The 17,289-nt window shown below is 46.7% G+C and overlaps 1 protein-coding gene across 11 annotated transcripts in view; it reads left to right on the top strand.

Moving 5' to 3' along the window:
- Positions 1-17,289, top strand: part of CARMIL1 (capping protein regulator and myosin 1 linker 1) — a 310,110-nt gene that overhangs the window by 180,641 nt on the left and 112,180 nt on the right. For all 11 annotated transcript variants that reach the window (XM_042985575.1, XM_042985582.1, XM_042985577.1 and 8 more), the window contains 5 exons: positions 1,339-1,442; positions 4,045-4,122; positions 4,257-4,333; positions 5,232-5,336; positions 10,648-10,717. In XM_042985575.1, the coding sequence (XP_042841509.1) occupies positions 1,339-1,442; positions 4,045-4,122; positions 4,257-4,333; positions 5,232-5,336; positions 10,648-10,717 (434 nt within the window). The remainder of the gene's footprint in view (positions 1-1,338; positions 1,443-4,044; positions 4,123-4,256; positions 4,334-5,231; positions 5,337-10,647; positions 10,718-17,289) is intronic.

Genomic DNA, 17,289 nt, shown 5'->3' with positions numbered 1-17,289 from the left:
CCATATTTCCAAGATATATAGATTGGAACCGTGAACTGTAGAAACGTGGGGAGTTTTGCCGTATCCCATGTCCCCGTTACCTTGAGAATGAGCATCGGTGCTGATGTGTGTGTTGACCTCTTTGAAGCCCAGTGAGCCACCAGACTGTCTGCGCCCCCATTCTGTATGCAGTGGGAACCTCCCAGAGCCTCTCTTCCCTCTTGGAGAGAAGCGGCCTGATGAAGAGCTGCCTACTGCAAGGCCTTGACCAACAGGCCATGACTGTTACCCACACAGAAAAGAACGTGGCCGTGTCCTCACGGAACATTCTTGCCCTCCTTGTGTATTTATTCTTTGTTTTTGGAGGTTGGTAATACCCGTTCGGTTCAGCTCAGTTGACTTTGACTTGAGCCATTTACGTTTCATGTGTAAACAGTGTATGGAGTGTTAATTATCCATTTTTCTTTCCGCTTCTTTCCTACGTTGTATACAGATCATTTTTTTCGCTCTTTGTAAAAATTCATTGCCCTCTGAATTTTGCCCTGAGTACGTATACGATATATTAGGTAGACCAGTGATCTACATCCAGTATTAGCTTCTAAGTACTTTAGTTTAGTCCCTGCAGCTGTTTCCAATTTTCCACGTCCTCTCCAGCGGCTTTTGGGGAGGGGTGCTTTTCCCGTATTCTCCCTCTCCCAGTCTCCATCCTCTCTCCACTCACAAAAGCACCTCCCTTCCTGCGCCGTCTCTCTCCCCACGGTCACTTCTCCGTGCCGCGTACCTGCTGAATTCTGTGGTTCAGGTTGTGCAGACTGTTGTGTTGATCCTCCAGTCAGTTTTCTAGGAGTGTAGGGTGGTTTAGTGTTAGTCTGGCCGTATTTCGTGGATATGAGACACACAAAAAACTTCCATGCTGTTCCGCCATCTTGGTTCCTCCCTCCCAGCTTCTAAGTACTTTAAATAGGCTGAAGTGGTGAAATATGTACCCACCTCGCTTAAATCCTGTGCGCTAAGTCAGGAACACCTAGCAGAATTAAGAGAAAGATAGAAATGACCAGTCAGACTTGTGTGCATCATATTAAGACTTCAAAGTCAAATCCTTCCCGTCCACATCAGAAGAAGAGCTGAACGAAGCCAATTCTGTCTCTTTCCCCTACTCAGTGGGAGGGCTGTGTCTGTGAATAACCTGTTCTTTCTGAGGGGATGTCAAAAGAAGATACTCCTACCTTTTGGGGACGGTACTTGTGGGTAACCTCAGTCCTGCCATTTGATGTGGCTGCCGGGTCATGTATGGAAACTCCCAAACCTCATTGTGTCCCCTGGAATGGATATTGAGCCTGGATCTTCTCCATGTTGCAGGGGTGAATAGCCTTTCTCAGTTCCTCAGTGCCAACCCGTTGACCGCCACCACCCTTACCCATCTCGACCTCTCAGGGAACGTCCTCCGCGGAGATGACCTCTCGGTACGTTTTCCTTCCCCACGGGCAGGTTCAAAGACGCTGTATTCCATAAGCCTGGAATAATTTCCAAACGTGGCTTTCCTCATCTCCCCTTATAACACTTTCACATCATTTAGTTATGAGCTTACGAGCTGTTTTAGAGAAAAATTCCAGAGCCTTCCTTAATTAAATGTAGTCTAACGCATAGGTATTTTTACCCCCTTCACTTAATGTTGCTGAACTACGAATTCTTTTTGGATATACTTTTTCTGACGGACCTCTTTTCTCTTCCTTTGAACCATTATTGCGCCTATGAAAGTTGATAAGAGAGGTTGGAAATGTAAACTGAATGATTTTGTCATTAGATAATACTGTTGAGACAGGTGAGTTTTTTAATAGTTAGTTGGAGGAGGATATGGGCATAAAGTCCTCTCCTATATTCCACAAACATAGTAGGGTGAGTGGAGAGTTGACAATAAATTGGGGCCACTCTTTAAGGAGCGTGCCTTCTTACGTGTCTCATGTGTGGCTTTCCCTGTAAGGCAAGGAAGATTGCCACTGTCCATTTTGTAGGATTTTTTCCCCTCTGCCTGATACTCGAAATCATTTTAAGCAATTCTTTTTCCTGGGATGCTGTGACTTTTTTTTTTTTTAATGTTTGTTTATTTTTGAGAGTGTGAGCCGGGGAGGGACAGAGAGAGACGGGGACAGAGGGTCCGAGGCAGGTTCTGGGCTGACAGCAGCGAGCCCAGCGCGGGGGCTTGAACTCATGGACCGTGAGATCATGACCAGAGCTGAAGCCAGACGCTTAACCAGCTGAGCCACTCAGTCGCCTCCCCTGAGGGGCCACGACTTTTTCCACGCGTTGCCCCATTTTAGTTGTCACCTTCAGTGATGATTCGTAAATGTGCTCCTTCCCAAGATGAAACAAGGAGTCCAGTGTGGAACCACTAACACATTACAGTGACAAAGTAGAGGACTAGAGAGAGCAATAAAAGAGAGCCTGAAGATTAAATGTAAGACTCTGCTAACATAGGGGCATTAGTAGTCACTCAAGAGAGCAAAGTAGCTCAGGACTTTTTCTCTGGCCAGGAGTGGGTCTTGTCCCCCAGCTTGCCTCTGGGGAAGAAGTAGAATGATGAGGCCTGGGTGAGTGGGCCTCAGCCCTAGACAGGCTGATGTTCTGGGATCCCTGCAGCAGGTGCAGGGAGGGGCTTACCCAACCCCGAGCCTTCAGGGCCAGCAGCCTAGCAGGACCTGTCTCTTAGTGTTGGCCAAGTAGGGTCTTGTCACCAACGGAGGGTGATTAGAGCTCCCCCAGCTGGTGGCCGGGAGTAAAACCACAGGCAGAGCCTGAGAGAAGCAGAGATCTTTAGGGAAGCGAGAGCAAATTATTTTTCTGAATCGGAACTTCTCATAATGCAGTCTGCTGTGTGTGTGTGTGTGTGTGTGTGTGTGTGTGTGTGTGTGTGTGTGTCTAGTGAAAGTACTTACAGGCTAATCACTTGCTTTTCTGAGTTCCTTGGTAGAGAGGAGTTTTCTCAGGCATCATATAGCCAAGCTGCTGCACTGAGAGTCTTTGCTAAGGACGAGGGCATCTCAGCGTAAGCTTGTTTGTTTTTGCAAGGACCTGGTGTCATCCAGTGAGGCACGGGACCGTTAGCTATTTGCCTGGTGTTGGGAGCTTGCACTTGGTTGGTTACTGTGGACTCTGGCAGTTTCTACTCAACACAGGGTGATTAGAGAAGAACAGGGCTCTTAAACTTGTTTGATGGTCTTGCACGGGATTAAGGAGAGACTTTAGGCACTGTGACCCCTTGAAAGCTGACGTGTCTTAGCTCTATGTGAGATTGAACCTAAGCGAATAGTGCCGTCAGACCCTTTCTTGTTAGATTTTGGAAGTAACTAAGGATAGAAAACTCACGGTGTTGGACAGAAGAGAGAACAGCCTGAGACCATCTTAGGGTGCAAACTGAAGTTGGTGGACCTTTAAACACTTTCAAAAGTGATTAGCATTTTGATAGGGCGAGTGCTATGCAGGTGATGTTTTAATCTCAGCAGTTAAAATTAATTAGCATCGCTCCAAAATGATGAAAATGGAGTTAATCAGGAAAACTAAGTCATGTGTAACAAAAAGGGGGCTGGTGGCCAAGAGTTCCTTTGGCCTTTTTTTTTTTTTTAAACTCAAACGTAATTTTATTTTAAAAAAAGTGCGTTTTTTTGTGTTTATTCACTTTGGAGAGAGAGAGAGACAGAGCGTGAGCAGGGGAGGGACAGAGAGAGAGGGAGACGCAGAATGGGAAGCAGGCCCCAGGCTCCGAGCTGTCAGCACAGAGCCCGACACAGGGCTCGAACTCACGAGCTGTGAGATCAGGACCAGAGCCGAAGTCGGCCACCCAACCGACTGAGCCACCCAGGCGCCCCAAACACAATTTTATTTTAAATATTCTTGGCAACACTGCTCTTGGGGAAGGCAATGGAATGACATTAAATTCTGCTAATCCTCTTGGGAAGAGTAGAGAATGAATACGGGAGGATTTGGGCAACTTCATTTTAAAATATTGACTGTGTGTGTGTGTTTCCAGATCCTAATGTGGTTTTTTTTTTGTTGTTTTTTTCTTTCAAGTCCATGTACAATTTTTTGGCCCAGCCAAATGCCATTGCTCACCTGGATTTATCCAATACCGAATGTTCCCTGGACATGGTAATATTTTTTGATATTGCTCTGGCGGTCTCAGAACAGCCGTTTGGGCGGGATACGGAGGGCTTTGTCTCTGACAAAATATTCCCCTAGATCTAGAAATACTTGGAACTAAGAGTGCCTTCTTTCTTTTTCAGGTCTGTACAGCTCTTCTCCGAGGATGCCTTCAATATTTAGCTGTGCTCAACCTCTCCAGAGCTGTCTTTTCTCACCGGTATGGGTTTGTACCTCCATCGCTGTCACCTAGGACTGCCTTCCTCTCAGAGAAGGTTGTAGCGAGGTGGAAATGGAGGGATGAAGGATGCGTGTTGGTTGTGCGTGAAGGAAGGTGACCTTAAACCATCATCTATGAATATGAGCCTTAAAAGTGCAAGTCTTTGTATCTTTTCTCACGGTAGTCTGATGTTCTCGGTGACCCCAGTCTGCCTGTGAGAACTGTCTGATAACTGCTGCTCTTATGTGGACGGGCACTGTCCCTTAATAGAGTACAAACTCTTTAAAATTTTTTTTAATATTTATTTTTGAGAGAGAGAGAAAGAAAAGAGTGTGAGCCGGGGAGGGGCAGAGAGCGACAGAGGCACAGAATCCGAAGCAGGCTCCAGGCTCTGAGTGGTCAGCACAGAGCCCGATGCGGGGCTCGAACTCACAAACCGTGAGGTCATGACCCGAGCCGAAGTCAAACGCTTAACCGACTGAGCCACCCAGGCGTCCACAGTATAAACTCTTCTAGAAGGTACTTCTCAACAATGAACTTGGAAGCAAGTATGAACAACGAGTATAGCCATCCCCAGATGAATGTGTTCGAATTTGTACAAGTGGAGATCTGTGGGTAAAACACAATGAGCCCATTGGCTACAAAGAATATAGCGGTAGCTTTAAGGACTTTATGAAGTGTCTTAGCTTCTCTGACATCACTCCTTTGATGGGGTTGGCTTTGTTTGGCTTTGAGACATTTTGTTTCTTCTTACCTTTGATTTTCTCCCGAAAATATAATGGATTCCCAGGTTATTTCACAGAGTCCGAATAACCAACGGGGAATTTTGCCAAGCCGGAAGCGGGCTACCGGGCCGGAAGCATCCCTGCTCCTGTGACCCTCCCGTTTTGTTTTTCAGGAAAGGAAAAGAAGTGCCCCCCTCCTTCAAGCAGTTTTTTAGTAGCTCCTTGTCTCTGATGCAGCTGAACCTTTCCGGCACCAAACTGTCTCCTGAGCCCTTAAAGTGAGTGCTTAGTTCATGTTTTCCACAGCTCTTCTTGGTTTTTGGCTTTTGGGTTTTTTTTTTTTCCTTTTCAGGTTTTTATTTAAATCCTAGTCAGTGGGCATACCATGCAGTATTGGGTTCAGGAGTAGAATTCAGTGAGTCATCCTTACCTACAACACCCAGTGCTCATCACAGGTGCCCATCCAGCCCATCCCCCACCCGCCTCCCTCCACCAACCCTCACTTTGTTCCCTATAGTTAAGCATCTCTCGTGGTTTGTTTTCCTCTCTCTCTCTCTCTCTTTTTTTCCCCCATCCCATAGCGTTTCAAGTTGTTTGTTATTATGAATGTGCTTGAGGGAAGGGAAGAAGACACAAAATCCTAAGACAGACAAGGCAGATGAAAATCCCTTTTTCACTTCGGGGCACAAAAAGAAATTACATTCTTTTTGCCTACATCGTGCACTGTTGATATTATTTGCATCTTCTATGAAAAAAAAAGTCTGGGGCGCCTGGGTGGCTCAGTCAGTTAAGCGGCTGACTTCAGCTCAGGTCATGATCTCGCAGTCCGTGAGTTCGAGCCCCGTGTCGGGCTCTGTGCTGACAGCTCAGAGCCTGGAACCTGCTTCAGATTCTGTGTCTCCCTCTCTCTGACCCTCCCGTGTTCATGCTCTGTCTCTCCCTGTCTCAAAAATAAATAAACGTTAAAAAAAAAAAAAATCTTCCTTTGGTTTGTGACCTTGGCAGTTGTCAGTGACTTTCTTGCAAGTTGTGTTCCCAGGTACCATTGCCTTTATATTAACCTCTGTTGGGCCCGTTTGATGTATATTCATGTGTGTATATATGTGTTTCAGTTAATATTTATTCTACATATCTCAACTAACCATAGTAATCTCTATACACAGTGTGTATGCAACAGAGTCAGGTTTTAGGTGCTGTGGTTCCTGAATTACCCAGGTCGGTATAGGCTGTTTCATGTTTTTACTTAGCGGCCATCTTAGGTTATGGGTAATACCCTCGTGGGGGGCCTGGTGGTGAAGTTAAACTCTTGAGGTAAAATAAGGCTCGAGGCTAATTTGACATCCTTGAAATCTCTGTTCTGCATTGCCAGCAATTAATGAAAAGGGCTATGAAATCAAATTCTCTTTGAGCCTAAAGAACATATTTTCAAGTAGTTACGAGTACGTACTTTGTCACGTACGCTCAAGTGCACGCACAGATTTCTCCTTTCCCCAGCCGGCGTGTCAATGAGCATTTAATTCTTCCCCTGTCATTTGTATGAAATGTTACGATTGATGTCTGCTCTTCATCTTACTAGCAAATTAATCTTTATCTAAGTCGTAAGGTGCCCTTTTTCTTTTTCTTTTTGAGAGGTGTGAGAGTCCTGGTTGTGGCATCTCACATGGCACCTTAAGACTCAAACAAGGGATGCCCCTAAGAACAGTAGATCCAGGCAAGTGCAAAGACAAAAAACCGACAGTATGGCAGGCCTTTTTTTTTTTTTCCACATTGAATTAATATATTAGAGGTCCATAAACGTAAGCTAAAAAAGTCTCACGATGAGGCTCTTTGTGTGGATATTAACAAAACTAGCACGATCAATATTCTAAAGGGGGAACCGTTATACTTTACTCACACTCAGTTACATATTCATTCCACTGCTATTTATGGAGCATTCAGTGTCCCAGATGCAAGGAGGGCACTGGGTAGAAAGTGAATCCGGTCGTGATCCTTGCCCGCAGTATACCAACTGGAGAACCGCTTATTCAAAACCGTTTTGGTGACAGGTGCACAGTATTCTCGTTCTTTCCGTGTTCTTGATCCCTGTGAAGTACAGAGTAGCTCTTTCTTGATTAGTGTAATTGATTTTATAGAACATTCCACACCACAGCCATGGATTTCCTATACCGTTTGTTGTAGAGACTTCTAAATATTATACTTCAACGTTAATTTGTAATTGTTAAATCTTGTGACCTGTTGTTATTTATGTGAGCATTTAATCGTGTTCTGTCGGTAGCCTCGTCCACTCTGTGTTTTACTACTGAAAATTTCCGTGTGAGGGAAAAGGCTTCGTGGCTGAAGATTCTGTAGGCAAAATTCTGTACGTACATTTAATGGGATGCTGACACTGGGAAAGATAGAACCGAGGTGTTCGGGGTTCCCTGTGAGGGGGCGGGATGGCAGAGAGCTTGCAGAGCGTGACCCTGAACTAGACCCTGAACCGGCTGCTTGAATGTGGGCCGGCACCTGCAGTGTCGATGGCACTTGGGAGACCGTGTTCCGATTCCTGGTTTGCTGCTGAGGAAGCAGAGGCCCAGGAAGCTCAGTAATTTGCCCAAAGTCACGGTCGCAGGTCGGGTTTCCAGAGGAGCCGACTTGGGGATGGAACATAGCACGTAGGAAACACAGGCCGGGCCTTTCTGTTCCCGTGTTGACCAGCCCTTGGGGTAGTCCACGTCTGGAAGGAGATGTGGCCCCGGGTGAGGCACTTGTCTTCAGTCAAGGCCACCCCTGAGAAGTGACCGCAGAGGGGGTTCTGGGAGGCGCATCGCAGAGCCCCCTGTTGCCACCGGCTCCGTACGTTCCTGTCCCCGTCTCGGTCCACTGTGCCAGGAGCGGGGGGACGGAGACCCTGGTGTGTTGAAGGACCGGGGGTCAGCAGCCCTAAGAGGCTATGCTACAGGGACGCACCGTTTTCTGAGAGAAGCCCTCCCAGTTGGGACAGAACAGTGTTCTGCAGGCGGGTCCCACCATTTGGGGGTTCTTCAGAAGCGACACCCAGAAGAGGACTGCTTATGTCCTAGTTGCGCCCTCGCTCTCAGACTGGTCAGCCACGGTGAAGCACTTGGGGCCTTCGATAAGGAACGTGGGGGCGCCCTTCCTCGCGTTTGCTAAAATCTTCAGAATAGCGAGGTTCACGTGCACCCCAAGCACGCTCCTCGCTCAGAGCGAGGCCCGAGTTCCTGTTTGCCGCTCGCGCTTGCGCTTTCTTCCCCCTGGTCCCCGTGTGTCTGTGCCCTTCTTCGCCCCGCATCACATCGTGCCCTTCTCCCATCTCCCCGACTGTGGACTTCTAATAAACCCATTATGTGTGCCCCTGAGAACTCATAACTAGCACCTCATCTCCCGGGCGGGTGAGGTCAAATACAAATTCCTGTCTTAGCCAGTGTTGCACTAACGATGGAGGATTGAAGACGGTAACGGTGAAGGCGGTTTTTCCATCCCTGGGTTAAAAGTAATCACACTTCCCGCTGTAGGGTTTTCCCCAGTGCGTGCTGGGCTTTGCCGTTCGTTGTTGAGTTTCGTTTTGTTCAACTGAGGGCGGTTGCTGTTGCTGGTTTGTATTTACCAGTCTCGGGAGCCGTTATGTCCTTCCTCATCACGGGCCTTCTGTACTGTAGTTAAGTATCTTAAAGCGCATCATTGGTTCCTCGGCCTTAATCTACAGACGGGAAAAGTAGGAAGAATCTCCCTTCCGCCTAAGCATTGTAAAACCATGGTGTTCAAATACGTGGCTAGGTTCTGGAAACTTCGTAAACGGTAGAACTCAAAGGGACCTCTTTGGTAATAGGCTGACACTCCCATTTTGCTGATGAGCACCTGAGACAGGAGAGGACAGGGAGGGACCTGTGATGTCCTTAAAGCCACCCCACTGTCAGTACAGAGGCGGGACCTCTGGACGGGCCATGTGGTTCTAGGTCCCAAGTGCCTTCAGCTGCTCAATACCACCCCCAAGAAGAAAAGAGGGGAAGGCACTTTTTAGGGAAAGAGAGGCTATTTAATAATCGACCAGGAACATGCGTGCAGATATCTGCCCAGCCCCTCTCGTCCTCTCGTCGGCCCGTGTTTAGAACGAGGGGCTGGTCAACTGGCATCAGGAGAGGAGAAGAAAGGTGCTCCCCTCCAGCCTCCTTCCTGATGGGTTGTTCTCACCAGAAGCTGCCGAACCGGTGGGTTCCATGCACTGCGGTAGCATTGCTCAGTGGATGAGGCCAGAGGGTCACCAGAGAGGGGATCGCAGAGGCTGGGGTGAAAGAGGTGCCTTCCCACCTGGCTCGTGCCCCAGGGTATTTTTGGAGCATACCGGGTGGAGGTCCTTTTCCTGGGAACATTGAGAACAGGTGGATATGCCTGCCGAGCAAATGTCTTGGTCCCACCCCCTGTCGCTTTCTCCTGTCTGCCTCTTACAGTGATGTGCCCACATGCCCGTTTCCCTTGCTGGAGAGTGAGAGGCCTCTGGGGCTCACCTGTGTGTCCCCCAGGGCCAGGTTGAGGCCCTGTGTCCCTTCAGTGCGACTTAGGGATGTGTGTGCATGTGGGAAGTTTTTGCATCAGGCCTGTTGGAGGGAGGCTGTTCGATGTTACAGGACTGACTTGTGAGAGTAGGGCCGGTGCATTCTCTTAGAGACGAGATCTGCGTGATTCGTCCGGCCTCCTGAGCGTGCAGACAGATAAATCCCTTTTCACAGCGCCCTTGTGGTTTGCCCCGAGAGCAGCTAGTAGTAGCCGGACAGACAGGCAGGATCCTGGGCTCTCTCCAGACCTGTGCCTCATGTCCAGTGCTCGTCTCACCTCCTGCTGTAGGTGCTTAAAATAAAACCCCTCTCTACAGATGGTAATTTCCCACCCTGGATACCGTGGAGCTTAACTCCCTCATAACCTCTCCCTTAGGGACAAATCAGCAGATGCTTTCCTACTCTACTGACAATTGCCTAATAATTTTCTAAACAATATTAAAGGTGTGCTCAAGCAGATGCAGGTGGGAATTGATCTGTGATGAACACAGTTTAACTTCAGTGTGCAGTTAGGTGTACCGTGGGTGTACGTGCATAGGGATGGTGGGCCTGCCGGACTCGTATTCGTAATGGGCCCGCACCGCGTCACAAGGAGGAATGTTACAGCATCGTTTCCTCCCTGGGCTTGGGAGTCAGACGTGCAGTCGGCCTTTTTTTTTTTTTTAATTTTTTTAATGTTTATTTATTTCTGAGACAGAGAGAGACAGAGCATGAGTGGGGGAGGGTCAGAGAGAGGGAGACACAGAATCCGAAACAGGCTCCAGGCTCTGAGCTGTCAGCACGGAACCCGACGCGGGGCTCGAACCCACAAACTGCGAGATCATGACCTGAGCCGAAGCCAGACGCTCAACCGACTGAGCCACCCAGGCGCCCCAACAGTCGGCCTTTTCAAAACTGAGATGGTGCTCGGTGCTTGGTGCTTGGCCTGTAACTCAGAAACGTGTCCCTTCTTCTCTTATTCGACACGTGTACATATTTTGGTGCAAACTGTGTCTAACTCGCGTCTAACGTGTGTTTTCGTGTTTTCTCCCCTCAGAGCACTGTTGTTGGGCCTGGCTTCCAATCATAACTTGAAGGGGGTCTCCCTTGATCTCAGCAACTGTGAGGTAAGAGCCCATTTAGACTGTGCACTGGAAGAGATTATAATGGCCTCAAAATTGGCTTTGTCTTTTTCCCGGAGAAAGTGCGATACTGTGATTCCTGAAGGTGTAAGTGAAGCAGAGAAACACACGTTCTAGATGTTTCTGATGTTTTGTATTTTGCAAGTTTTATTTACAAACAGCCACGGAACACCATTCAGAAAGCGTTCAAGTGTGTTTTTAACGACTCGGTTGTCTTTTGTTTGTTTTTTACTTATTATTAGTGCCAGTTGCTTCAGTATTTTATGACGAAGCCTTGAGATACAAAAGCCATAAACTAGGGGCGCCTGGGTGGCGCAGTCGGTTAAGCGTCCGACTTCAGCCAGGTCACGATCTCGCGGTCCGTGAGTTCGAGCTCCGCGTCAGGCTCTGGGCTGATGGCTCGGAGCCTGGAGCCTGTTTCCGATTCTGTGTCTCCCTCTCTCTCTGCCCCTCCCCCGTTCATGCTCTGTCTCTCTCTGTCCCAAAAATAAATAAAAAAACGTTGAAAAAAAAAAATTAAAAAAAAACAAACAAAAAAAAAAAAAAAACAAAAGCCATAAACTAGCTTTACCGTTATGAAAAATGTAACATACGACATCCCTTGCAAGGGACAGACGCGTGTAATGTAACTTGTACTCAGAGAGCGTCCAAGAGAACGGCTGTCGTGTTATTTTTATTTCTTAATATCTTGACTTAAAACAGGACCTTTATTACAGCAGTTCCAAACACTTCCTATCAAAGAACACAAAGACGAATTGCGACTAAAAGCCTTTACATTTTAGAGAGTGCCTGAGCGTTTTCAGTCTTGAGACTCTTAGTTTGTGCGGAGATCAGTAAGAAAACGCCCAGGTACAAACTGTGTGGTCCCTTTGGGGCCCAACTTGACCCAGCACATCAGACTTGGTTGCTTCTTGTCTGGGCTGGAGGTGGGGTCCCTTCGTTCCTGTTCTGGGCCCACTGTTCTCTCCTTCTGGCGTGCCGTGTGCCTCTTCTTCCCCGAGGCCTCCCTCTCCGAGGATCTAGCTCAAATCCAGTCTCCTTTATGCCTGCATCAGGCTCCTGGGGTTCGATCGGAGTTTGGCCTTTACTAGCCCTGCGGTCCCGGATGAGTTAGATGATAGCGTGAAACCTCAGTGTCTGCATCCGCAAAATGGAGACAAACATCAGTGCCTCTTCCGGTGGCTTGTTATGGGGTTCAAAGGAGCCCTTTGCAAAGTGCTTCCTGGGGCATCTGGGACATACGTGGGTTGTTTGCGCTCGTCGTTTATCTGTCTTTCGAATTTCTCCCCTGAATGCTTCAGCCCTTCGTGATCTTGTTCTCTTCTGATCGTCTGCTGTTTAATGATGGCGACGTGCCTTTGGACGCTGACCCATATGGCGTCCTGCATAACTGTTCAGTTAGCGCGCGCATGCTCTCCCAGCGAGGCTGTCACTTCCCGAGGATACTCCTGCGTCCTGTTCATTTTGTGTTTCCCTCAGCTCCTAACAAAATGCCAGGTGCCAAGCCAACGCTGAATGTTGCAGAGCATGTTGTACCTCTCTGAAAATTCTAGAAACTGGCAAGGATGAAATGATACCAGGAAAATTGTTAGTGCAGGATTTTTTTTTTCTAATTCTGAGCTGGTGCGGACACCGACTGTGTGCAATTTACTAGTCATTTTGTTTGGGGAAAAAAGAAAAGCCAGAAAAAACAAACAAAACCCACAAAACCCCTAAAAACCTGCATCGTCAAATTTTAATGTGTAAATCGGTGTTCTTATATTTATAAAGACAGACTATATAATAGAAACCAAGTCTGGTGGTATGAATTCATTGTTCACCAGTACTTTCTTAAGGGATGTGGCAGTAATAAAAATTTTTGTATGGCGGGGGGGGTGGAGAAGAACAGAGATAGGTAGGGCTACGCTATCAAAAGACAAAAAAAGCCAGTGGGTGTCACCTTAATTGCTCTGTTAGCTCACACTACTAAATTAGCAATGACCCAAACGTTTTACTATCCTGATGAAATACAGTGATTGCTATCAATATACCATCTTCCATTTAATTATCTGATCAAAACTGGAATGGACATAAATGATCATCTGGTTCCCATACTGAAGGATGAAGAAACTGGGGCGTCTGGGTGGCTCAGTCGGTTAAGCGTCCGACTTCGGCTCAGGTCACGATCTCGCAGTCCGTGAGTTCGAGCCCCGCGTCGGGCTCTGGGCTGATGGCTCGGAGCCTGGAGCCTGCTTCCGGTTCTGTGTCTCCCTCTCTCTCTGCCCTTCCCCTGTTCATGCTCTGTCTCTCTCTGTCTCAAAAATAAATAAAAAACATTAAAAAAAAATTAAAAAAAAAAAAAGGATGAAGAAACTGAGGTCTAAAGAAGCCGAAATAATCCAGTTTACTAATGGCAGAATCATAATGAAAGTATGCCTGCCCGATTCTTGTTAATTACATAGGTAATTATTAGAGCATTATGTATGATTAGACATCTTCTTCTCAAGTAAGTTGTTCGGTACCATATGCCCAAAGAACACACCTTGCTCTGTGGCTCGTTCTGTAAACTCCATCATAATCCCACTGGGAATAACTTTCAAAGACGGTTGTATTTGGTGAACCATGTAAAGTCAACATTTTTGTAGGTCAAAAATGGCAGACTCTTGGCGATTTTAAATGGTTCTACCAAATGGCTTGTAGACTTTTCCCTTTATAAGTTTCCTCTTATTAAGCCAGGAATCCAGATCAAGTGATTGCTCTCTGATGGTAGGGCTGGCCATTATGGTGATGACAATTACAACTTCATTTTGGCCACTCGTTTACGGATTATATGATAACAGCAGCAGTGCTGAGATGGGAGCCCTTAAAACTACCCTGGTACCACGATCTCCCACTGTCTTAATCCTTGAATCACAGTCCTGGTGGCCATTTTGATAAAGTCACATGTTATAGTGCTGCTCGTGGAAGTTGGTGAAGCACAAAATTATTTTTCTAAATTAAGGTGTCTTATCACATTTTTCTTCTTACAGACAGGTGTCCAAATCTAACGATATTTCACCTTACTCCTCTCCGTGGTCCAGTAAATCTGTCCTGTAAAGGCGTTAGGGGTTATGGTATTATCTGCGTAGAAGGCTTGGCAGTTTGGCATTCATTGCTACCCTTTAATTATTTAGTACTTCAGGGTTTATGTAGTGCTCTCAGAAAAAGTTTTTCACCAACTTGGAAGTTTAAAATTATGCACTTCAGACCATGTTTGTGAGTTCGTGCATCACATCGGGCTCTGTGCTGACAGTGTTGAGCCTGCTTGGGATTCTCTCTCTCTCTCTCTCTCTCTCTCTCTCTCTCTCTCTCTCTCTCTCTTTCTCTCTGCCTCTCCCCAACTTGTGCGTGCTCTTCTTCTCTCTCAAAATAAATGAATAAACTTAAAAAAAATGACACATGTGTATCTGTTTTCTGTTCATGCCCTCTCTAGCCAGTGACACAGACCCCTTTTCTGTTAGTTAGCATGCCAGTCAAAATCATGCAAGAATCCAGCACTTAACATTCCCTTATGATCAGATAAATTCTCCACCTGTGGTGGTGAGCAGTGAAACTTCTAGCACCATGCCGTCTTGGAAGTCATTTCCACAGAGATGACTCACTCAAGATGAGGGGCTGATAGACCTGTCTGAGCTGTAATACTGGACGGTTTCTGATGTGGGCACTGAACAAATTCATCATCCCCTGATGATGCCTCTAATGCTACCGCCTTCCCAAGCCACGGAAGCAAAGAACAAATATCAAATACCTTGAAGTCGTTGTATATTTACAAGTAAATAATTTTATTGTGAAACAGCTACTTTGCACTGATGAATTTTTAAGTGATGTTTGTATGGGTGTTACAGAAAAATAAATGACCATCATGTAAGATGGTGGCTGAGTTTATTGGGAGGAGAGAGGAGAGGAACTTTGAAGTCAGAATTAAAAGTGTCTACACAGACGGGGCGCCTGGGTGGCTCTGTCGGTTAAGTGTCCCACTTCGGCTCAGGTCATGATCTCACAGTTCGTGAGTTCGAGCCCCGAGTCAGGCTCTGTGCTGACAGCTCAGAGCCTGGAGCCCGCTTCGGATTCTGTGTCTCCCTCTCTCTCTGCCCCTCCCCCACTCATTCTCTGTCTCTCTGTCTCTCTCTCTCAAAAATAAATGTTAAAAAAATTTTTTTAAAGTGTCTCCGCAGATGAAAAGGGAATATAGTCCGTGATACCGTAATAACGTTGTATGGTATCAGATGGCGACCACACTTACTATTGTGAGCATTTCACATAGTTGTAGAACCATTATGTTGTATACCTGAAACGAGTATAAAACACTGTGTGTCGACTACACTTGGGTCGTTTTTTAAAAGTGTCTACACAGAAAGCTTAGAATAGCTTCCGCTTAAGCAAGTGAGTTTTGATTTTACCCCTGCGGGTTCCTTCCCTGTTCGTGCTCTCCTTTCCCCGTGGGTTGTCCTTGTGGTTCCTACAGTGTTTCTGTATTTCCCTGAAGGAGGTGTTTCACAGTCATCGGTTCGAACGAGAGAGGCGATTTCTACTTACTGCTGTTAAAAATAAAAGTAGCACGCAGGTACTTAGAAATTACGGAGTTGCTTTCCTTCGACACAAACGTGGTCATTTGGAGACTTAAATCCAAACGTTGAGGCTGTAACCTTTTGCTTGGTGGGGGCTAAGCTAATAAGTACTGAAATTAACCTTTCATTTACAGATAACTTCTCAACCTACAGAAAAAAAAAAAAAATCTGTGTTTCTTCAGGCGTTACTCTCGAATTATGTTATCAGTCCATTTGGTCTTATCAGTACCAAAAAGGAGTCATCTTTTTCTATCAGAGAGGGAATCCAAGTAGTTAGGGAAGGCAAAAGAGGGTCAAAACAAAGGGTGGGTACTTTGGACTCAAGAAGGTCCCCTTTGATATCTGGCTCAGCCGCTGGTCTTGCCTTCTTTCATTCAGCCTTTGTCTCTCACCTGTGGGATGGAGATTATAATAGTTTGGGGGACAGGGACAGTATTTGGCACAGTGCCTGGCCCGGCCGTGAGCCATTATCTGGGGAGGAAGGGGATTACTATAGCAAAGCCTTATTTTGCATGCCAGAATTTACAGCATGGGTCAGTATTGCCTTTCTAAGAGGTTTTACTTAGAAGCTTTATAAATATTCTGTCTTTCCTGAAACCTTTTTTGGAGTCGCCTTCAAAGCTGTCTCAAAGCTTTCGAGAAGGGTTTAGTCTCATCAATTTCTAGTCACACCCGATTTCTGACACAAAACCGTGTCCCCCTCGACAGCCCGACTTGCCTCTGGACGGCCTGCGGCTGACCCCCATTCACTCACTCTCCACGGGTGAGGATTCAGCATCCGTGTGGATGTTCAAAGAAATGTGTTCCATTGCACGCAAGGTCGGTTCCGAAAGAGGTGTTTCAGAACCGCTTTACATGGCAGCGGTGAAACTGGTTTCCGTACGTATTCTCCCCACGTACCTGTCTCCCTGAAAGCCGGTCTGTCTTTCTGGCCTGCGTTGAGAAATCCGACTGCCTCATCGCCCTGCTTCAGAAGAAAGGGTGAGTGCTGGCCCTGAATCCTGGAAGCTTCATCTCCTTCCGAGTGAGAGAGACCAGTGTCCGAGACTTCAGAGGAGACGCGAAGGCTGATTACGATGGCTGCGAATTAGTCGTAGGGCTCGGCGTAGAACTAGCTCTTCCAAGGAGAAACTTTCCTGCACGTTATCCCACAATTCCTGGCAAGATGCTTTGAGGATGCGTTCGAGAAACACGCACCAGATCCTAACATTGTAATCCTAACAGCCGCAAGGGAATAGACACTTTGGAGGCAAGGGCATCCAAGCTGATAGCGGTTCACCCAGCTTGGAGGTGACAGGCAGGTTTGCTGTGCGTGTGGCAATCCCTGCACCCCACCCCCACCCCCACCCCCCGCGCGGATCCGTTTCCTATCGGGTGGGGTGCGGGCTGCAAAGCAGAAAGTGTCTCAGGGCAGGAAGCATATATGAAACACGCAACTGTTTGCACCTTGGAAATGACTATTTAGATGTATCTTCTTTAGGTTCTACATTGCCTTTTGGCATCCAACCCCGCTTAGCAGAGAGGACATTTCGAACCCGATCTTGTCAAACCACTTTTTGTCCTCGGAGAAAACCTATGCTACGCAGTTTTACGAGAGAAGATTTCCCAGGCTAAAAATTATTTTTTTAATTGACACATTGAGACCCCCCTGTAGAAGAAAAAGTGGTAATTTCGGGGAGGGGTTATTTTATATTTAAATCTGTAATATTTGCTGCATCTTTTTAAATGGCAAGCGATCTTGAGGAAGGGCAATGAATTATTCAAAGTTCTCTCCAGATTTCAGTTGTCCTCGATTATGCCCGTTTATGGTTGTTTGGGTATCAGATAGAACTGTTTACTTAGAGTAATATCTGAAATGTTCACCTTCCTTGAGTGAGAGGGCACTTCTCTCTTGAAAGAAGCCTGAGTTTATTTTTAACATTTCCAAAAGTATTCCGTGATTCAGTCCCATTTACTCCTCTTTGATCTTGC

This window comes from Panthera tigris, chromosome B2, assembly GCF_018350195.1.
Source record: "Panthera tigris isolate Pti1 chromosome B2, P.tigris_Pti1_mat1.1, whole genome shotgun sequence".
In the NCBI taxonomy this organism is placed as follows: domain Eukaryota; kingdom Metazoa; phylum Chordata; class Mammalia; order Carnivora; family Felidae; genus Panthera; species Panthera tigris.
This window is presented reverse-complemented; position numbering and strand designations above follow the sequence as displayed.